General features: G+C 40.1%; 1 protein-coding gene across 7 annotated transcripts in view; it reads left to right on the top strand.

The window, feature by feature from the left end:
* INO80D (INO80 complex subunit D) overlaps positions 1 to 12,608 on the top strand; it is a 96,196-nt gene extending 83,588 nt beyond the window's left edge. For 3 of the 7 annotated variants that reach the window (XM_009182862.4, XM_009182856.4, XM_009182861.4), the window contains exon 11: positions 837 to 12,608. In XM_009182862.4, the coding sequence (XP_009181126.2) occupies positions 837 to 2,002 (1,166 nt within the window). In that variant the 3' untranslated portion in view covers positions 2,003 to 12,608. The remainder of the gene's footprint in view (positions 1 to 836) is intronic. The other 4 variants (XM_009182859.4, XM_009182860.4, XM_031651475.1 and 1 more) reach the window with 2 other exon arrangements.
* Positions 12,609 to 23,740: the final 11,132 nt, after the last annotated feature.

The raw sequence follows: 23,740 nt of genomic DNA, 5'->3' as shown, positions 1-23,740 counted from the left end.
AGTTTTATACCCCACCCTGTACTTCAACTGAAGTGCACTTTTCCAAAATGAAGTTTGCTTAATCTGCCAGTTCCCCCATGCTTTCAGGGGAAATCTTTTATACTCTTAGAATGTTTCTTTCACCATTAAAAATCGAATATTTCCATGGTGATTAATCAAGTTCCTAACAATAGATTTTTTGAATATTAGAAATGAAATCAAAGTAGGTCCATGGACTTCCATTTTATGAAAATTAGTAAGAAATGGGAAAAGAATGAGGGGGAAGGATTAGAGAGTAAAGCAAAAGCATTTTGAAAGATAACCCATGAAATGAACTGAGTGCTTAGTGTTGTGCTAAACTAGATGTATGAATTTCTGTGTTTTAACCTTCCACAGCTGCCCTCCAGCTGGGAGGGTCAGGAGTAGAACAGGCAAGGTGGACCTGTTCTACACAGCCTTTTGTCTCAAATCCAAGTTGATATTATATGTTTTCTATGTTAATGACAATAATATAATTTTAGGTAAAAAACATGTATAATCACATAGTTACCGTGAGTTTTACATTTGTAATCCTTAGAGTTCCTAAGAATTTAGTACTTTGATAAGATGGCTTTTGAGATGGTTTTCAGTAAATCAACTGAAGATGGTGATTCAAGTTCGTAGAGAGCTGACGTTTCAGACCCTGTCCTGCAGATCATTATTTCACTTTTTCCCTCCAATCCAAATCTTGGAAACTTTTCTTTTCAAGAGGGACTCTTTTTAAATAGAATATTGTTTAAAATAATTCAAATGTATGATTTTTGTGATGTAGGACTGGTAAAAGCTCTACTGATTATTGATGGCTTTTGTTGACTCAGGGAAGAATGGAGACCTCCTCCCAACTACCGAAGAGGCTGAGGAGCTTGAACGGGCCTTGCAGGCTGTAACTTCTCTCGAGTGCCTGAGTACCATTGGGGTCCTTGCCCAGTCAGATGGTGTGCCAGTCCAGGAGTTGTCAGATAGAGGAATAGGGGTGTTCTCCACAGGTACTGGAGCTTCAGGAATACAATCCTTGAGCCGAGAGGTGAACACAGACCTAGGGGAGCTATTGAATGGGCGTATAGTACATGATAATTTTTCTAGTCTAGAGCTGGATGAGAACCTGCTCCGTTCTGCTACCTTGTCAAACCCACCTACACCCCTGGCAGGGCAGATCCAGGGGCAGTTCTCTGCCCCAGCCAACGTTGGCCTTACTTCTGCCACTCTGATCAGCCAGAGTGCACTTGGGGAGAGAGCCTTCCCAGGACAGTTTCATGGACTTCATGACGGCAGCCATGCCTCCCAGAGGCCACATCCTGCCCAGCTGCTGAGCAAGGCAGATGACCTAATCACCTCACGACAGCAATACAGCAGTGATCACTCCCACTCCTCGCCCCATGGAAGCCATTATGATAGTGAGCATGTGCCGTCTCCCTACAGTGACCATATCACCTCTCCCCACACAACATCGTACTCTGGTGATAATATGGCAGCTACCTTTTCAGCAGAGATGCCCATCATGGCGCAGCACTTGCTCCCAACCCAACTTGAGGTGCCACTTGGAGGCGTGGTAAACCCCAGAACTCACTGGGGCAATCTCCCCGTCAACCTTGGAGACCCCTCTCCATTTAGCAACCTTCTCGGCGCAGATGGACATCTTCTTTCCACTTCCCTATCCACACCACCCACCACTTCGAACTCAGAGACCACACAGCCTGCCTTCGCCACCGTGACCCCCAGCAGCTCCAGTGTGCTTCCGGGGTTACCACAGACCAGCTTCAGTGGCATGGGGCCTTCTGCTGAACTAATGGCCTCCACCTCTCCCAAGCAGCAACTCCCTCAGTTCAGCGCAGCCTTCGGCCACCAGCTGAGTTCTCACAGTGGCATTCCTAAGGACCTGCAGCCCAGCCACAGCTCTATAGCCCCTCCTACAGGCTTCACAGTAACAGGTGCCACAGCTACAAGTACCAATAATGCATCTTCTCCCTTTCCCTCCCCTAACTGAGGGTGTCTGTGTGTTTGCAGGCAGGTGGGGAACCCAGTGTTTTCTATGTTTGTTTCCTCTTTAGCACCCCTCTCCCCTTTTCCGAAAGAAGATATAACAGATGGGGATTAGAGGGGCACCCCCCTTCCCAGTTCAATGAGTGGCCCTGCAGTGGACCTCGCTACAGTGTTCACATGTGCTTCTTAGCACTGGTGCTCATTCCCTCCTGGCAGGCCCACTCCGCCCCAGTGGTTTCCTTAGTGGTTCAGCACAGTGACTGGATAGGATTGATTTTTAGCAGCAAGTCCTAGAAGTGGAAGATACCTCAGAATACCAGTGCCCTTTACTATTTCCTAGTATTCAGATCAATGCTTTCCATTCTATTGCCAGGTTTTTACATAGGTGGTTCTAGATAGAATGATCTTATTAATTGAGTTCCTGTATAAGAGACAGCAAATGGTGTGTGGCAGGTCAAGACTGACTTAGCACCAACTGCTAAACACCACAGTGAGGCCAGGATTCCATTCCTAATTGTGATCATGTTTAACTAAAAGAAAAAAATGTGTCTTTTGACTGCCTGTGAGTATGCGTGTGCCCACGCGTGTGTTTTTGTGCAGTGCAGGAAGCGGCTGTCCCATTAGTTTGCGTTTTGTTTGTTTGTTTTTTTCCCCCTCTGTAATGAGTATAAGACTCTTACTTTTCTCCTCTCCTACATCTCACAATCCTAATAAGGTTGGTCCTTCTTTTCCTCAAGTTTCCTGAATAGGGAGGGTGGTGGGCTGGTCGTGTGAATAGCATAACCTTTTTCTGCTAAAAGTTAGCCCAAGAAGAAACAGAACATAGAAAGCTTGGATTCCTGTCAGTGAGGTAGGCATGTCCTGAAAAGCTTGCCTGGGACGACTGCAGGCTCCTGGGGTTCTGGGACCTGATGGTCACTTTGTCTTTTCAGACATATGTTTCTAAATCTCTCTCTCATGGAATACATTTGCAAGATGTGATTAAAGAAAATATTTTGATGTGAAAAAGCAGGATAGGTCAGATAGATTTGAAAAGATGGGATCTGTGAACTCCTTGATCCATCTTTTGCTTTTGAATTTTTCATGTTTACAGTAGTGATTCTTTGGTAAGATTTGTAAAATGTTGCAGACTCTTGTAGAATCAGTGTACCAGTTGTGAAGTGATGTGTGATATCTGAAGGATACACATTTTAAAGTTTCTTTCAAAGCAGAATATGGAAATTAGACATAAATTTTATTTGCCCTTTGGTACTTTTAAAATAATTTAAGTACTTGGGTTTAAGTAAATTTGAAAATAGTTTTGGGAAATGTTTTTAACATCCAGGATTTTAGGGTTAAAAATCATATTGGGTAGTTTAGGGAGTTCGTGACTATGAAATGAATTTGTGAGGTTTCTTGCCTACCTTTTTTTTCCCCCCAGAGAAGGGTGGAACTAGATTTTAAAGGCATCTCTACTCTGCTTTTGCTGAGTAGTTTCACTGTCCCTTGAGATACCATTGGCTATTTATACCTGAGTCTAGTCTAATTCACATATATATATATTTTAAAAGTTAAGTAGAGAGAACATACCTATTGATGTGGTTCAGTAATTCATTTGTCAGGGAATATTTGATCTTAATTCCTTTCTAATAGGTAACGATTGGATGTATTTTCCTACTTCCTGTATGTATTCTCTTTATGCCATGCTAGTTCTAACCAGTCCCTTCTTTTGAAAGCTTTTCTTTCTCTGCTTTTTAAAGGAATGATGGTGATCAGTAGGCATTATGCAGATACCACGTGCCTGAGGTTATGGAGGGGAAATGTCACATGACTGTATGAAATCATTATATGCCCTATTTTATATTTATTGATGTTTCTTTTTGTGGGCCAAAAATATGTTTGTAATATATTTAGTTTTTTTAAAATCATGGTAATTGATTGGAAGATTTATTTTTAATAGCTTTGCCTTTTTTGCAGAGTGCAAAATTTCTAAATTATAACTTATGTCATAAAGCAAAATTATATTTGGTATCACCATAAATTTCTATTCTGAATGGTGAGGACAGATAATTTGAATATTTCTCACCTGTGAATCTATATTAGTAAGCTTTTTTATTTTAATGTACTGTAATGAAGTGGTCACGAGTAGTTACCTCTGCTCAAAAATGTCATTTAGTTTGTTAAACTATTTTCACAACCCATCGTAAGCATCACTAGGTAACTATCCATTCCCAGCAATTCAGTTTAGTCTCCATTGTGTATTTAAAGGTTGTCGCAGAGCAGCACATTGACTTCCTCATCAGCCCTTTGACAGCGAAGGGAAAGTCGTGGGTAGTCGATTTGAACTTTTTCTATCTTTTTGTCCCTCGTGTTAGCTGCTTGAAATTCTTCAGTTATGATACAAAGCTGAGTTTACAGTAAGTTGCACATTTTATTGTTTGCAATTTTCTGTTTTATGTGCATTTAAAAGCCCTTCTCTGCTTTCTAGTAAGGAGGCATGAAATTATCAGGAATGTTGCTAGTTACAGCTTCACACCAAAAACTTTGAGTAAATACATTTTCGTTTGGATGCCCGTGATGAAAGCTGAGGAAAGTGGTTGAGGAATTATCAACAACAAACTTCTCCTCTGTTTTATCTAGTTCAAAACAGATATCAAAGTTTGCAATTTGCTTTGCTCTTGCTGTTTCTTATGAGTCCCTTTTTGGAAGAGAGGAGAACATCTATAAGCCCAGAGAGATCTGTGTTTTTCTTTTAGTTAATAGAGCCATTCTTGTCTATTAGTAGTAACTTTGCTATTAATATGTAGAGAAAGGAATGAAGTGTCTTTTACTCCAGAAATATGAAAATTAGTATCTTTTAAGGTAGCTCTTATGCTATCATAAGGCAATACTGGAATCAAAAACAAATCTTATATAAGGTCCCAAATAGGTAGAAACTAGCTGTTATTCTAGTGTTAAACCCATGAGAAATAGTGGCAAAGAAGCTTCACTCTGTTTCTGCAGTTCTTTGGGACTATTTATAAAGGCCAGTTAGATTGTGTTACTGTGATTTAATTTACAAAGTTGCTGCAGTTAATGGATACATTCTGTTCTCTGAGAATCTGAATTCCATTCTAATATGTGATATTCACTGGCTGTGATCAGTAGCATCAGAAGAAAAGATGGGCTTTCTCTACTCTCTCTACATAATTATTAATATTATTTTAATTAAAGTACTTAAGACATTGTTTTTTCTTCTGTAAAAATGGCTTAGCAATTTGCACATCTGGGTAGGTTATGTAGCTAGTAAACAACTCATAATAGTAAGTAGCAATTATACTTAACCCACCAAGTGACAGACTATGCAATGGAAAAATTTTCTAATTATCGTCACATAGCTTAGACAGCAAAGGATTATTTTCTCTGGTAACCTACCATGTGTGATATAACTGCTTTATAAATGACTTCCTGAGCAATTTCATGTTGGCAGGCAGTGTGGTGTGTCTAGTGTCCCTCTATGAGAAGACTATAATCAGAAACAAATAGTAGGCATAGGGAGCAAGTTGGAAAGTGAGGTTATTGGGTTTTTTTTTCCCTTAAAATTGGTGTTACTGTCTTTAGTGTCTTAAGGCTAAAGAAAGCTAATACTTTATCTTTGCCAAATAATTATTTATAAGATTTATTTTTAAAATAAGCCCAGTCTCTCATCTGAAAGTTAAGAATCATCATTTTCTGTGACTGACACTAAAGCTCTTCCTTATCAGAGCTTGTTCTCAATCTGTGATCACAGTCCACAGTAGCAAAGACAGCTCTTTGATCAGGAAGGAAACCATGTTTGTGCTGCACAGAGGTGCCCTGTCCATACACTTTTATTTTTACATGAAAGAATTGACCTTTCCGTTGACCTGTACCATTCTGTTTTTATAAAGTGGATTAGAATTTGAGCATATCTAGTAAATGTCGTGTGGTCAGTCCGCCGGTGCTTGCCCGCCATCTTTCCCGTGCCTTGGCATCCTAGGGGTGCTGGTGATGGTCAGTGGGCGCCATCAGTCGGCAGTGCACGTGTAAGGCAATCTCCTCTCCTCCAGGTTAGTTCAGAAGGTCGCTATGGGTTGGTATTGCAAAAAGATGAGTATATTAACACTAAACTTACTAAGAGGTTTGAAATTCATTAAAAATTAGTTTTCAGTTTCTTCATCTTTCTTTTAGACTTCTTTTAAAATTCTCTTCTTAATCTGGTATATATAGAAATCTAATATTATGGTCTTCTAAAGAACTCTCCAGTTTAATGAGGCAATTTAGAGGATTCCTTGAAAGAAAAGTTAGTCATACTGAACAGTCTTCATTTGTATCTCTTTTATTACCAGTATTTACATTGTTCTCAGGATATTTTTCCTGACAAAAAAATATATTTCTTGGGGGTGGAGAGTTATATATATATTTACATGAAAGAACATAGATGTTTCCCCCCTCCCAATACATTAACTGAATCTTCACTGGCTTTCTGTAGAAAAGCTAAACAGTTTAATAATGTCTTAATATCTTTATAAATTTTCCTATATTCTGGAGGAAACCAAAATCATGTTTAGTAGATTAAAGTAACGTTTTAAATACAATAATTTGTAATGAAATGCCAGTGAAAGACATGTTTGGATATCTGTTAAGCATTTCTCCCTGACTAATGAATTAGGAAAGAAAACATCAAACTTTAATGAATAGTTCTGTCTCTTCTAATAAACAGTGTCATTAACGCTGCAGTTGTTTGTGCGTCAAACTTAGGGAGCCTTATTTCTACATAGCAAAAATTCTGTTTTCACTTCAGCCCTTATCTTTTTGTTAGTTTTTCTCTGCACTGTGATACAGAGCTAATAAGAGGAAATGTGACGTTTCAGAGAGAGAGCAAGCAAATTGGGTATGACTTTTTTTACCCTATGTTCCCCAATACTGGGGATGTTTGGCTACTTTGAACGCAGTTTTGAGTGACCTAAAGTTTAGAACAATACTCGTATAAGAGAAAAATCTATCTAACTCTCAGTGAGCTCCATAGGGCAGCACGGCTTTCCATCTTCTCTTCCGCCTGCTTGCCTCTGCCCACTACAGTCCTGAAGAATGCACATGCACACATGATCTGTACCCATCCCGGCCGAAGAGGCATAGAATCCTCTTCTTTCACTTGTTTCTTTTTTCTTCGTTTGCTTGTTTTTGTTTGTTTTTAAAGCTGGGGACCACTGAAGTAAGCTCTATATGCACCCAAAGTTCCCCTTGGAAATTCAACACGCAGTGCAGAAGGCTCCAATGCAGCTAAATGCCACACCATTGCTTTTACTTAGGGGAATAGACTGATTTGCCCTGAAATGACTCCAACCTGCATCATTAAGGTACAGTTGGCTCCAGTGGATTAGTGCTGAAATGATGGGAAGTCTGACACTTGTTGACATTGTCTTCATCTGTTTGGAAGGGTTGAATCTGTTCCTCTTAACAGTGATAGTTCTTTTCACTGTATAGTATTGAGTATGTCTCAGGGATTCCTTGTGGAAATTAGGACAGTTTTTAAAATAAGAAAATAGTTTTAAAAGAAACTAAAGGTGACTCATCATTGAAGAGAGCGGAAGAAAGAGGAAACTTTTGGTTTTGTAGCCCACAGTGTCTTGCATAGGACTTTTTCCTTTCTCCTCCAGGCTCTCATCTCAGCTTCAGAATACAGAATCCTTTCCCATCATGCACAGCTTTAAAACTTTTATTTAAAAATTTCCTTCCCCAATGAGCTTTCAGAATACTTATTGTAGATTTTAAGAGAAAAGGTATATTAATTTATGCTATTAACATCACCTCATAAATTATAAGTTTTATACTAAAGCTGTATTGAGTGTAATGAATTATGTTGCCTATGTGTTTAATAGCTAAATATATATGAGCTTTTTTTTTTTTTTTTTTTTTTTTGACAAAACAAACTAGTGAAGCACCTTTTTACACTGGATCTCTGCCGTGTCAAGGTGTATAGCTATCCTTTGCTACCTTGCAGATATATAAAATAAAAGGATATCCTGGGGCCTCAAAATGTAGAACACCTTTAGACCATTTATAACTGTTCCTAGAACTGTTGAGAATCATGTTGTTTAGTAAATGATCTGTGGTTTACATAAGATGGCTAGAAGCTTAGTTACAGGGTACATAGAAATACATAGATCAAGTAAAACTCCAACTACTGTAGCTGGAATTTGTAAACTAAGTTTTTAAGACCTCTTTTATTTCCTATGGATTTATTCTTTAATTTACAGTTTATTCTGTAAGTTGGGAAGTAAAATAGAGAAAATAATAAATCTAGATGTTCTCAGTGTCTTATTCAGGAACTTTTTATCCCTCCTCACTAAGGAATTCCCACTGTGACTTTAAAATAGAATTAAATTACTCGTGTGCATGTATATGTCTGTATTTTTTACACACATGCAAAAATATACATTGGGGGCACGTGTGTGAGAGATATGAATGTGTGCTTATATAAAAATAGATAAAGGTAACCGAATGTATTGTAGAAACATGATTTATTTAGTTGAGGGTATTGGAGTTACTTTCTCATTGTCTCTGTTGTATAAATACACCAAATTAATCATTATGTTATCTTATGTTAAAAGGCTAGCTCTGATATCATGTGCATTTTATGTTAACCTTTGGATTAACTTATATTATGCTATGTTCATAAAATGACATGAGAAATAGAGGTTCTAAGATCAGCCTCTCACTTTTGAGTATAAAAATAAGAGAGGGAGACAGACAGCCCCAGACATGAGCTGTGTTTATCTATTGTGGTGATGGGACCAGAGATCTGTTGAACCTTTTTTATGTTTATTATAGATTTCTTTATATTCTGAGTAAGAAAATATTGTTGATCATCTTTTCTTGGTGAAGTTAAGAAAAAGTATAGGCCTTTCATAAAGAATTTTTGGAAGGGGCTGCTTTGTTTAAGGAGTTGGTGGGATCATTTCACCGTGCATATTTCAAAGCTGGGGTGATTTCATTTCCAAAATTTTTCAAAAGACTTTTACTCAGTTCTGCTGTTATTTATTAAGAGTGCTCCCATCCCCATATTTTAGCTATAGGAAAAATTGTGCTACCCCTGATTCATATGGAATTAAAAAGAAAATACACCCCTTTATTTTGAGTTTTAAAGTATTATTTTGCTATACATTTACTGGAGTATCTGGTGGTCTAAAATAGTCAAAATTAGAGTTGTTATTAAATGTTCCAATGACATTTATTTTTAATACTTAAAAAATCATGTACTTCGAAATATGTCAAAACAACTTCTGATAATATACCTGAATTTGTAGTTGTCTCTTGAGCATCATTTACTTCATCTTAGATATAGTGAAGACCTAGGAAAGCTCTATATGCTGTTCTTTTCTACAGTTGTATTTTTGCAGCATCTCCTGGTTTCATTCACTCTTGTTTTGGGATTTTTTTTTAATCTGCATATTTCTTGTACATATGCATGCAAATGAAAGAAGGGAGTTTGTACTGGTGCCATTTCTCCCTTCAGTTGCTGGTTAATGGGATTTGCTAGAAAAAATTCTCCCGATTGAAGGGTGAAAACAGACCCTTATGTGTATATCTGTACAGAGATGTGTATATGGGATGTGGTGGCACTTTGCTGAATGTGAACTTGCCTTGTCAATGGAAAGATTGAAAAGTATTATGTTTATTTATACATTTGTATAAATCTATATATACACGTATGTATATGTGTGTGTATAGATAAAGCTATATACATATATTTCCCTTAAAAATGTGTGTGTATAATAGGTAAACAGCCTTTGTTAAGCAAGATTAAAGTCTATGGAAAGTTCTGGATTATTCTGTAAGCCAGAGGAGGTGACAGTCTAGAGTACATCATCAGAACAGTAAAATGGAAGTCCTTTGGATTATAGTCTTGTTTATGGATATTACACAATGAATGCCTGTCTGAACAATTCTTACTTGCCAGTTCCACTATTCTTCATCTTCACCACCTTCTACTGGTCAGTCTCTCATCACTTAAAAAGAAAAAGAAATCACACATCATTGTGGTTTTTTTCTCCTTAATTCTGTCTTTTCTAGCCAGAAACTTTTGGCTTAAGCATATTTCGTCAACTTCTCTGTTTTCTTTGAAAGATCTTTATCTCTCAAATTTTCCCAGAAGACACAAGTTTTGGTAATATTATCAATAGTAATTTTGAGAATTGGGCATTCATCTTTGTCTCAAAAACAAACAGAAAGCCAACCTTCAAATAAAATAAATTTGAAAGTTTTACCTCAATAATGTGGGGGCATTTTACTTAAATTACAAGAGAACATAATTATGATTTTATGATTGATATTAGTGTTAGGTTTATTTCCACACTTACTGTCATTAATTTGTCATTTACATATTTTTATTTGCTTTGTAGTTTAATCATAACTTCACCATTTACATTTTAATGGAAAGCATACAAGGTCACATGTAAGCCTCTTGAATTCTGTAACTAACTCATTTTTCTCATGATGAAACTGCTTTGATGAATTCCTGTGTGATGAATTCTGCTATATTTCCTTTTGACTTTTCTCAGTTTGTGACATTCTGTATTAACTTTGCTGCAGCTCTCTAGAAAACTTGCATCCCTATATATTGTGCCTTTAAAGCTCTTATGCACACACAGACAAAAGTGTATATATACATGTCAGAGCATGTGTACATATGCTTTCATATGTACTCACACAGTATGTCTCTAGTATATATTGTGGGAGTAGATATATAGATATTCAAAGGCAATGAAATATTGCTCTCTAGATATATATGTATATAAATAGTGTTGATATAACTGTATATACACATGTATATGTATGAGTTTTAAATGGCAATCTTTTACATTTAGCAAAATGCTGCCCCTACTGGAATATTGTCACTGCAGTGGCAGTTGTATGTAATGATTTAAAATACATTATCAAAAGTTATTTAAAGAACATTTAAAGTCTCATCTAAAGACATCCACACACTATTTATTTATCTTCCTTTTCCTTTTATTGTTGTGTTTTTCTTAACTGAAAGGGAGACTGTCATTTTAAAAATGCCATCTGTCCCATGAGGGTAAGAAAGAGCTGGAGATTCACTTGAGGAGCTTTGTGCATTTTTCCTCTCTCTGAAGTGGAGATGTTCCACAGACCAGACTGTTTATTTCACTTATAAAGCGATCCTAATATTTCCATTAGTGTATGTCATCCACCATCTCCTAGATCAACTTAATTCACCAATTTGCCTCCTCCTTTCATTAATAAATAATGATTATTGAGATCATTTTGCCTGGAGGAAGTTAACTACTCTCATGCTGCAGGGAAATATATCACCTAATTGTTATTTTGCTTGTTCAAAATTCAAATTTGAAGGAAGGCAGCTCTCTCATGAAGCTGTCTTAAGCACATTTTAGTTAAGGGCCCTCCCAAACTCTTTTTTCTTTCTTTCTTTTCTTTTTTTTTTTTTTTTGGCGAGTTCCAAGTTGCATGTGCTTGAAATAGATTTAATTCTTATTCCCTATGGTTTCAGGTATTTTTCATTAGTACATCAATTTGACACACTGAATGCAAGACTATTAAGGAAGAACTATTGAATATTATTTTATTTTGTGAAGAGTTGGCAGCAGATTACATCTCAAGAACTTGCAGAGAGAGGAGGGTTAGATGGACAATCCTAAATTGTAAGATGTTAAAAAACAGTAAAGTAAGAGTACTCCTGAAGACTAAAATAGAGAGGCTGGGGTTTGAGCCATTTTACTGAGTAGCTTAGCTGGAACCTGATATCAGAAGTAGCCTTTAACAAAAAGCCTCTTGGCAATTGTATGGTACTAACAACTAGAGTACTGAAGTGTAAGTCGAAACCAAGTTGCAGTGGGAAATCAAAGGTGAGGTAGCTTATTTGAAACCAACAAATGAGACAGGTTGGACGGTTTTAAAATCTCTTCTGACAAAGAAACTGCACGGTAGCAAGGACTAGCGGTTCTCAAAGCCCTTCTTTTTCAGTGTTCTCATTCACCTTGGCACACAAGTATGTTTAACAGACCATGCATTAAAAATAAATACAAAAATATAAAAGCTGCTTAAAGGGAACTTACAAACTGAGAATCTCTCCTCTGTATTTGTGTTCCTAGTGGCTGCGAATTTAATTATATGCACAAAAGTTAGGAGCCACTTGTTTCTGCACAGACTGTAGGAGCAAGATGAGGAGATGGGCAGGTTTTGGTAAGAGCCCCCAGTTCTAGTGGAGAGGCATACTTGTGGTATTGGGTGCGGCACTGCTGGGGGAGACCACGTTTTGGGAGGCGATTGGCTTTTGGTTTGTAATTTCCCTTTAAACAAGAAGAGATGGCTCACATTTTCCATATATATCTCAATGAATGTACTGTATTACTGTTTTAAAAAATTTGATGAAATAATAATGAATTGGTCTCCTTTTGTTATCTGGTCCTTGTTTAATTTGTTTAAGGGTTTTTGTATACAAAAGTTTACATTTTTATGTATATTTTTCTTGTGTAAAAACTGATGTAATATGTGTATGAAACACTGTATGTATTATCTGTATATAGTGTGACAAAATCATTTTTCTTTCTTTCTTTTGGATGTATTAATAAATCTTGCTGTGAAGTAGCCTTGTTTTTAGTTTAATTTTCTTTGCTGGGATATTGATGGAAGCTGCAAATCCAGGGTAAGTATTTTTCTGCCTTTATTTGAATACAGTATTTTTTAATATTTTGTATTTCACCAATAACTCTAGGCAGATATATTCATGATTTTTATGGTTGAACTAACAATAATTAATATTTGTAATAACTGTGGATCAATCAAATACTATCCAAAGTGATTTTTGATAGGGTATCCAGCCTTGAAGTTCAACCAGAAGTTGCATTTGAATTTTTTTTTTTTTTTTTTTTTTTTTGAGACGGAGTCTTACTCTGTCCCCCAGGCTGGAGTGCAGTGGTGCGATCTCGGCTCACTGCAAGCTCCGTCTCCTGGGTTCACGCCATTCTCTTGCCTCAGCCTCCCGAGTAGCTGGGACCACAGGCACCTGCCACCGCGCCCGGCTAATTTTTTGTATTTTTAGTAGAAGACGGGGTTTCACCGTGGTCTCGATCTCCTGACCTTGTGATCCGCCCACCTCGGCCTCCCAAAGTGCTGGGATTACAGGCGTGAGCCACCTCGCCCGGCTGAAATTGTTACATGCTATAATGGAAGTCTTACAAGCCAATTTCTATTTCTTTAAATCAGAAGCCTCTTCTGTCTTCATTTTCGTAACTTCACAAATATAAGAACAACTTCGTGTGTTATAGCCAAAATTTAAAAGCAATAGAAAACTGGAAGAAACTTTTTTTTTTAGAAACAGCATCTTGCTCTGTTACCCAGGCCGGAGTGCAGTGGTGTAATCATGGCTCACTGCAGCCTCAACCTCCCTGACTTGAGCTATCCTCCCACCTCAGCCTCCTAAGTATCTGGGACCACAGGCATGTGCCGCCCCACCTGGCTATTTTTTTTTTTTAATCTGTTTTTTAGAGATAGGGTCTTGCCATGTTGCCCAGGCTGGTCTTGAACTCCTGGGCTCAAGCGATCCTCCTGCCTCAGTCCTCCCAAAGTGTAGGTATTATAGGCATAAGCCACCATGCCCAGCCCTTAATTTTCCTTTTATTTTTTGTAGAGATGGGGTCTCACCATATTGCACAGACTGGTCTTGAACTCTTGGGTTCAAGCAGTTCTCCCACCTTGCCCTCCCAAAGTGCTGGGACACTCTTGTTCTTTAAGGCATTGATGTAGTTTGAATGTTTTCACCCCAATCTCAAGTTGAAATGTAATCCACAATGTTGGAGGTGAGACCTGGTGGGAGGTGTTTGGGTCATGGGGGCAGATCCCTCATGTCTTGGTGCTGTCCTGCCGATAGTTGAGTTCTCACGAGATCTGATTGTTTAAGAGTGTGTGGCACACACCCCCCGCCCACCCTTCTCTTTTGCTTTTGCTCCTGCCATGTGATGTGCCTGCTCCCCCTTTACCTTCCGCCTTGTGGTCTCACTCTCTTGCCCAGGCTGGAATGCAGTAGCATCATCATGGCTCACTGCAGCCTCGATATCTTGGGCTCAAGCGATCCTCCCATCTCAGCCTTCTGAGTAGCTGGGACTACAGGCACATGCCACCATACCTGGCTAATTTTGTTTATTTTTTGTAGAGACGGAGTCTCCCTGTGTTGCCTAGGTTGGTCTTGAACTCCTGGGCTCAAGCAATCCTTCTGCCTCAGCTTCCCAAAGTGCTGGGATTACAGGCATGTGCCGCCACCCTTAGCTTCAGGTATTTCTTTATAGCAATGTAAGAACAGCCTAACGCAGATACTAACAACTATTTACTTGGAATTGTTTTTCAACTTTCTAATGCTATCTCTTGTTGCTGAGGGAAGCTCTAGTGTAAATGGTTTTGTTGTATACATAGAGGCAAAAATTCACATACAAAAATTAGTGACCTTTTTTTATTTGAGACAGAGTCTCGTTCTGTAGCCCAGGATGGAGTGCAATAGTGTGATCTCTGCTCACTGCAACCTCCACCTCCCAGGCTCAAGCTATTCTTGCTCTGTCACCTAGGCAAGTGCAGTGGTGCCATCTTAGCTCACTTCAGCCTCGACCTCCCGGGCTCACGTGATCTTCCCACCTCAGCCTCCCAAGTAGCTGGGACCATAGGTATGTGCCACCACCCCCAGCTAGTTTTTGTGGGGTTTTTTTGTAGAGACAGAGTTTCACCGTGTTGCCCAGGCTGGTCTCAACTAGGCTCAAGCGATCAGCCTGCCTTGGGCTCCCAAATTTCTGGAATTACAAGCGTGAGTCACCATGCCCACCAATTTTTAAAAAATTTTTGTGGAGCAATTGAACTTGTTTTCCTTGGTCTCTAACCCAGGCATGTTTAAGGTACATTCTAAAGTTGTGCTTTGTTTCTCTAAAAGAAGTTGACATTTTGAGGCTAGAGGCAGATGGCCACTGTACTAGTAAAATGGCCACAGTCACAGAACTTTTTCCATTTCTCTGTACTGGAGATTGACAAGGTATAGAGGATAATGCTTGAAATGGATCGTTCTGTTTCTTCAGTTATATGGTAGCTGATTTTAAGCTCTTTTGTTATTTTCTACTTAAGGCTGCTTCCTTTCTAAATCTCTGCACAAACTTTTGAGATTATGCTAGCTAAATTCTTGATTAAGTAAATAATAGTAGCCTTAGGAGACAAGCCTGTTAGTGTAATATTTGAGTTGAGGCAACATCTTTAAAGGGGTAATGCTCAGATCCTGTGGATTGTGAGTGGAAGCAAAAATTGGAGTTTAGAAGACAATATATTTTTATTAATTCCCCTTCTTTAGTATATGTCCACCTCCTTGTTCTTTCTTCTGCCTCATTAAGATCTAACAATAATTTTTTTCTTTTTTTTGGAGACAGAGTCTTGTTCTGTCTCCCAGGCTAGAGTGCAGTACAGTTGGCGTGATCTCGGCTCACTGTAACCTCCGCCTCCTGGGTTCAAGCAATTCTTCTGCCTTAGCCTCCCGAGTAGCTGGGACTACAGCTGTGTGCCACCATGCCCAGCTAATTTTTTTGTATTTTTAGTAGAGATGGGGTTTTGCCATGTTGGCCAGGCTGGTCTCAAACTCATGACCTCAGGTGTTCTGCCCACGACCTCCCAAAGTGCTGGGAATACAGGCATGAGCCACTGTGCCTGGCCTAACAATAATTCTTTTAAAAGCCTGTATTGGCTGGGCATGGTGGCTCACACCTGTAATCCTAGCACCTTTGGGAGGCTGAGGCAGGAGAATTGCTTGAGCACAGGACTTCAAGACCATCCTGGGCAACAAAGTGAAGCCTGTTTCTCTTTTTTGTTTGTTTGCTTGCTTTTTTGTTTTTTTAAAGTCTGTATTTAAAAATCTTACTTGCATTAATTTGTACTTGCATTCCAGCAATATGTGGGTCTAAACATTAAGGTGATTTTCTTAGCCTGTTTTGTGCTGCTATCACAATACCAGAGACTGAGTAATTTATAAAGAACCAAAATTTATTTCTGACAGTTACAGAGGCTGGGAAGACCACGATCAAGGCGCCAGCATCTGGTGAGGGCTGCTCCTGAGATGGTGCCTTGGACACTGTGTCCTCCATAGGGGAATAATACTGTGTTCTCACCTGGCAGAGGGCAGAAGGGCAAAGAGGGACAAACTTCCTCATCAAACCCTTGTACAGTGGCATTAATCCATTCATCAGGGCACAGCCCTCATGACTTAAACATCTAAAATGTCCTACCTCTCAACACTTGCACTGGGGATTAAGTTTCCAGCACGTGAATTTGAGACACGTCAGACCATACCAGTGATGTCATTTTGTTCCTTTCACAGAAATGTCTTCTTGGAAAAGTCCTCTTTAACATGTTGTGACTATAGTCAGTTATTTTTCCTACTTCAAATCCCTGTGATGGAAAGATGGTGCTCATCACTTAGCACCCTGAAATTTCAGTCGGCCTCATGGTAGTATGCTATTGCTGTTTCTCCCATCTTTCCAGTTTTCTCTGTCTTTCTGACCTTCCTTTCATTTGTATACACTGAGTTATATTTTTTCTGGGCAGTTTGTATTAGGGACAGTGAGACACATGAAAATGAATCACAGCTGGATTCTACACTCAAAGGATTCTGCCACCTAGCAGGAGAGTGTTGCATAACCATCTGTGCAAACAAGAAAGACCCCGTCAGCTGCCTAGTAGAATGATAAAATGCTGTGTAAGCTCAAGTCAGGAAGACAGAATTTGCAACCAAAGGAGAGAGCAAATTTTCTAGAGGAGAGTGATCTCGAACTCCTGATGTCAAGCAATCCGCCCACCTCAGCCTCTGAAGTGCTGAGATTACAGGCGTGAGCCACTGCACCCAGCCCTGAGTCGAGTGATCTGAACAGGACATCCATAGATGGGCAGTGTTTGGACATTCAGAAATGGAGGAGGTGTTCCAGGTGAAGCAAGCAACATGAGCAGTTAGGATACCTTGTGGTTTGTGTAAGGACACTGAGCAGTTCAGGTTGTCTGGAGTGTAGTGTGAGGGAGAGTGGTGAGGAGCAGAGAAGCTAATGCGTGACAGCATAAGGGGTGTGGAAGGCTGGAATGGGAGTGATGATCAGCGGGCACTCAGGAAATCTAATCTTTCCTCATGATCGAGGTAAGATTGCCGTGACATGATTTGGGAGAGGGCTACTGCAGTAGTCAGGCTAGACAATGAAGTCACACCTACTTGTGGAAGTAAAAATGTGAAGGAAAGGGGAAATCAAAACGACTTGGAAACAGTGATAAAGATGTAAGGGGCAGGGGAAAGGAAAGAGCCAAAGATATTTCACCCCTGGGTTTCTGGAAGAGCGGTGTGCCAGCGACGGAAGTGGGCAGCATGGCTGTGAACACTTTACAGTTTGGAGAGGGCCAGTGGGTTCTGAGTACACATAGTGTGAGCTGGGATCAGGGGCCAGAGGGAGATGGCCAGCTCCCCTTCCGCTAGCACTCAGAAGAGTGGCCCAAGCCGGAGGTACAGATGGGGAGGCTGTGGGCATAGAATTGAATGTTGAAGCCAGCTGTAAACAATCAAGGAAAAAAGCTAAGAACAATTTGGGGGAACAGCTCTGTTATCTATTTTTATTTTATTTTATTTTATGTTAGGCCCAAAAAGAGACCTTAAATAATGTTTCCAGAGTCTCCCAGCTAGCAAATTATGGAGCTAGTATTCCAGTGCTATCAGGCTAGCTCTCCTCCCTGACACTCTCTGAGGGGGAAAGTCAGCCCCTTCCCCAACCCTGACTTTGTAAGTGCCTAAGCATGTTCTCTTGCCTCCCCCTCACTCTCATTGTAATGACTTCTTGTTTGTGTCCCCTTCTGGAAGGTATGCTCCAGTATCTACTTCCTTAATTCCAAAAAGCTCAGTCCCTAGCACAGCCTGCTTCCCAGTATCAGCACATAGTAAATATTATTGAATGAAGTTAGTACGCTGAAGAGACTGAGGGGGGTCTAGTGAGAAGCAGTATAGCAGTTGGTTAAGGCTGTGGCTTTGGGAGCCAGACTTCCTAGGTTCTAATCTTGACTCCAAGCTGTGTGATCTCAGGCAGATCATTTATCCCCTCTCTTCTTCAGTTTCCTCATCTGTAAAATGCATTTTGCATTGAGAGGGTTGCACAACAGAACCTGTGTAAAGCACTTAGAATAGTCCTTGACATATAATAAGTACTAGGTAAATTTTAGTTATGCTTCTTTTATAACTAGAGGGAAAGACTGAAGATAAACAACATAGGCTAATTTGAGAAGTAAGTGTCCTGGGGAAATGAACAAGGGAACAGAAGTTAGCTGCAAAGGAGGAAGATAGAGATAGGCTGAGAGCTTGGGAAGAAATTTCTGATGATAAGGGATGTCTGCTGCTGATTTTTTAAATACAAGAGGATATGGGTAACCAGCATATGTGGTTACTCTTAACCAAATTTCCAAATATTCTAGGATGCATTCAGTTATGGGACTTCTGTTGAAAATATAAGGCCGTGCGTGGTGGCTCATGCCTGTAATCCCAGCACTTTGGGAAGCCTAGGCGGGTGGATCACGAGGTCAGGAGATAGAGACCATTCTGGCTAACACAGTGAAACCCTGTCTCTACTAAAAATGCAAAAATTAGCCGGGCATGGTGGTGCACGCCTGTAATCCCCAGCTACTCGGGAGGCTGAGGCAGGAGAATCGCTTGAACCCCAGAGGCGGAGGTTCCAATGAGCTGAGATCACGCCATTGCACTCCAGCTTGGGCAACAAGAGCGAAACTCTATCTCAAAACAAGAAAAAAAGAAAATATAAATTTGCCTTTGCTTTGTAACTTAAAAAAATTCTCCTACATTTTATCTTACATACTACAAAGCATCATTTAATGGAAGAAAATATATCATGGTATCCTGACTTAAAGAAGATACTTTGGGATAGAAACTACTCAAGAAAATAAAATATAGGCCAGGTGCAGTGGCTCATGCCTGTAATCCCAACACTTTGGGAAGCTGAGGCAGGTGGATCACCTGAGCCGAGGAGTTCGAGACCAGCCTGACCAACATGGTGAAACCTCATCTCTACTACACATCCAAAAAATTAGCCAGGTGTGGTGGCACATGCCTGTAATCCCAGCTACTTGGGAGGCTGAGGCAGGAGAATCGCTTGAACCCAGGAGGCGGAGGTTGGAGTGAGCCGAGATTATGCCATTGCACTCCAGCCTGGGCAATTCTGTCGCAAGAAAAAAAACAAGAAAATATAGAGCTGGGTGCAGTGGTATGCACCTGTAGTCGCAGTTACTCAGGCAGAAGCAGAAGTACCCTTTGAGCCCAGGAGTTTGAGGCCAACATGGGAAACAGCAAGATCCCATGTCTAAAAGAAAAGAAAATATGACTATAAGTATAAAGAATTAGTAGACAGTCCTTTATCAGAAGATGTGCGTGTCCCTCTGTAGACCCAGCTACTGGGGAGGCTGAGGCAGGAGAACGCTTGAACCTGGCAGGCAGAGGTTGCAGTGAGCTGAGATCGCACCACTGCACTCCAGCCTGGGTGACAGAGTGAGACTCTGTCTTAAAAATAGATAAATTTTAAAAAGATAAAAGTAAAAAATATAAACTATTTTTCAACATAAGCTCCATCAAATTCAAGATACTTTTGCTAAACTAAAAAGTAGAGGATGGGCACAGAGGCTCACACCTGTAATCCCAGCACTTCGGGAGGCTGAGGCAGGTGGATCGCTTGAGGTCAGGAGTTTGAGACCAGCCTGGCCAACATGGTGAAACCCTATCTCTACTAAAATTACAAAAATTAGCTGGGTGTAGCGGCGGGTGCCTGTAATTCCAGCTACTCTGGAGGCTGAGGCACGAGAATCGTTTGAACCCAGGAGGCAGAAGTTGTAGTGAGCCGACATCGCTCCACTGCACTCCAGCCTGGATGACGGAGTGAGACTCTGTCTCAAAAAAAATAAATAAATAAAAAGTAGAAATCTAAGAGGCCAGACCATATGTCACCTCCACAGTACATAGAGGCCAAATATAGTGTCCCACAATGCTTACTACTCTCAGTACCAATGTCTCTTCTTGAAGACTAAAATCTTCCCTCCCCTTTCTTATTCCTTTAATTGCAGTTCTTTCTTTGTACTGGTCAACATTATACCTGCTCTTTCCACTGACCGTCACTCCTCAACCCATTGCAGTTTAGCTTTCACCTTGTGATTTTCCCACAACTATTCTTTCTGAGGCCATCCATGCCCTTTGATGTCATTCTCTTTAGCCTCTCTTGAACCAGTCAAGACTGATGACATTGCATTGTTTCTTTTCTCTGTTTTATTCCCATATTATGCCTTTTCTGGGCTCTTTGTCAGTTCCAATTCCTCATCATCATTCCTCAGCCTTCTCTGTTGTTCTCACCCTGTACATGATCTCCCAGTTTAGGATCCTTCTATGCCCTGGCTTAAACATTGACCTCCCTGGAGATTAACTTGAAACCTGTACCCACTGCTCTGATTACTCTCAAACTTTAGCCTGACATCTCCTGCTGCTTCCTGAGGACTCCCACCTTGATATCCAGCCATCATTATCAATTTAGCTTGTCTAAATCCAAAGTTAACATCTTTTCCTTTTTGACCAGCTCTCACTGTGAACTTTTGCCTTTATTCACTTGCTTTTTTATTTATTCATTCATTGAACAAATAGAAAGACTCCCAACTCACACCAGTATCCGTGGTCATCTTGATTTCTCCCAGTGTTCCAGGTTTTCCTCACTTGCTGATCAAACTCAGGCAATCATTTCCTAACAGATATCGCTCCAGAGGCTGCAGTGAGCCGAGATCGCAGCACTGCACTCCAGCCTGGGAGACAGAGCAAGACCCTGTCTCAAAGAAAATAAAAATAATACAAATAAAAATCCTTATTGCTGGAGATAATGGTTCAATGCATATAGCAGAACCTGGATAAACTGTTGCTCATTATGATGCTAGCAGAAGCCAAACAATATATTTGATTTTTTTTTTGAGTGAGAGAGAATGAGGAACCTTCAAATATATCTTGATACTCAAAATTGGCAATTTTTTCTATAACTCCAATTTGTCACAGCATATGTTAGATTGTCAGCATTTCATTAATCTGTGTTCTGTCTCCCCTAAAAACTGTGTGCAGAAAAAAGTATGCACAGAATATTAATCATTAAGAACATCCATCTAGCGTCTTTTTTGTTTTACTTAATTTTTATATACAGATAGAATAGCAGTGCCAAAATTGTATTTGAATTTTGGTATCAAAAGTATAATGTGATGTAATGTTTGTGGATATTACCTACATTTTCCTCTGAAAATGATAATGAAGCTTGGAGCTCTATTTACTTGTATTATTATCACTTGTTTCTCTTATCATACTCCTGTTTAATTAACAGGCTACTTAACAAAATAAATGTATTCCTGAAAAGTCGGCAGTAAATCTGATTTATATTAATTAGTCATATTTTCTTATTGACACAAATGCCCAAATTAGAGATGCTCTTTTTGGAAAGTGTTTTGGTTGTAAGACTAAATTAAAACCTTGCTTTAAAATGCAATGAAATAATGAAATATTAAAATCACATCTTCTTAAGTATCTGGATAAAACAATGCTTTAAAAAATAAATAACTAAGAATGTAGCAATTCTTGATGTCATTGAACTAGTCTGGTAAAAAAAAAGTGTTTTTTTAAAGGCATAATTTCAGCTTCAGAATAGTAGCATTGTCAGAAGTTTCAGTTTTGCTTTGGAACAATTTCTAACTGGTGCAGTTTTGTGTTGGTAAGCAAAAACGTGTCACAATTTAGAAGTAAGTAGTCCACTAGAAGCAGCCTTGGACCATGAGGAAGTGGTCGAGCTCAAGCCGTTTCTCCACAGTAGAAGTGTAACCTTGGAAAATCATCTCACCTTTCTGGACCTTTGGTTCCTCATCTGTAGACTAAGAGAATTAGACCAGATTAGTAGTTCCCTTTTTCTTTCTTTCTTTTTTTTTGAGACAGAGTCTCACTGTGTCACCCAAGCTGGAGTGCAGTGGTGGGATCTCAGCTCACTGCAACCTCCGCCTCCCGGGTTCAAGCAATTCTCCTGCCTCAGCCTCCCTAGTAGCTGGGATAACAGATATGCACCACCACGTCCGGCTAATTTTTTTGTATTTTAGTAGAGATGGGGGTTTTGCCATGTTGGCCAGCCTGGTCTCGAACTCCTGACCTCAAGTGATCTACCCACCTCAGCCTTCCAAAGTGCTGGGATTACAGGTGCGAGCCACTGTGCCCGGCCCATGTGGTTTTTTTTTTTTTACTGTTAAAGGAAATGATATATGCAGTGGTCTATTTCCAAGACAAAGTGCCTTGAATCAGCTTAGGTCAGCAAACTACAGAAGAAACAGGTTATACTAGGCCTCTGCTTGGATAGCCAACACCTGCTTGTCGGCTTCCTCCCTCCCCCGTCACCCCCTTAGTTGCCTTCACCCCAACCAAAGTTTAGTCTAAGATGAAAGTTTACTAGTCTGCAAAACAGCTTGCTTTGTCTATTCTTATCAGCCTGCCCAGCTACTTAGGTCATAAGTCAAATACTTGAAGAAGCCCTGAGCTAACTAGGATTGCAGTGCATTGTGGGCTGCAAAAACAATGCAGCAAGACAACCCTAAAGAAACCATCTAACTCCCCTACCTAACAATCAATAGGCGATGTCTGGGAAGATTGTGACCCCATCGTCCTTAGCCTATGAGGAACTGGGGAAGGGACATGCGCACTAGGGGACAAATTGCTTGTTGAAACTGTACTGGGTGTGCCTGCTCATCAGACACCCAATCTTGCAAGACCATCATTAAAAGTCTCACTTTCGCGATTCTCCTGGTCTCTGAGTCCATTCTTTGGGTGTGGACAGGTGAGTTTGTTTCTCACAATGTCAAGTAGCATTTCCAGATCCCTGTGTTAGGAATGGTCTAAAGTGCCCTGTTATGCTGTGTCCAGTTGGGCTTTCACTAGCCCTTTGCCCATGGTAGATTCCCATCTTAACGAACCAATACTGCCCGTGTAACCTCTTTCCCTTGTAGACCAACTAGTGACTCAGCTTGCTAATCAGAGCCCTTTTGGCTATTTTTACGGACTTCTGCATGTCATTCTTCCCTCTCTTTCATAATCTTTCCCAAGAGACTCTTTAATTCCACCATGGCCTAGGGGAATGACTCCACCATGATGTCCTCGTCATCTGTGCAAGTCTCCATGTAGGCCACATAGGCAAAGCTTAACCACAACTGATCTAAGTCTTGGAAGAATGCCCTGTGATTGTCCCAGAACATGAAGAGCTTCTGAGGAGATGCCCTAAGGCCTTTTCCCCTCACCTCCCAATCTTCCATGGAGGCCATCATGAGACACTCTCATTGCTTCTTGGGTTCTGATGAGGTGTGAGGCCTTGTCTTTACCCGTAGGGAATAGCTGCAGGCTATAAAATTGCTTCGTTGCATCATGCCACAGGCTTCTCAGCTACAGTGTGCTATCATCCATGCTGTCATCTGGCCACTTTTGTTTCAGTGTTGCCTTATGGCACAAAGGACATGAGGAACTGGCCTCTTTGGTTTTTGTTTTTTGAGTTGTTGTTGTTGTTTGATGTCTAAGCAATGAACTAAGTTCAACAGGTTATAAGCTTGTTGTTTCTCTACTGGACAAATTTGCCAGCCTTGCTGGACACATGGCAGTTGCCAATGGACATGCTATATCTGTCCC

Source organism: Papio anubis, chromosome 10, assembly GCF_008728515.1.
Source record: "Papio anubis isolate 15944 chromosome 10, Panubis1.0, whole genome shotgun sequence".
Lineage (NCBI taxonomy): Eukaryota > Metazoa > Chordata > Mammalia > Primates > Cercopithecidae > Papio > Papio anubis.
This window is presented reverse-complemented; position numbering and strand designations above follow the sequence as displayed.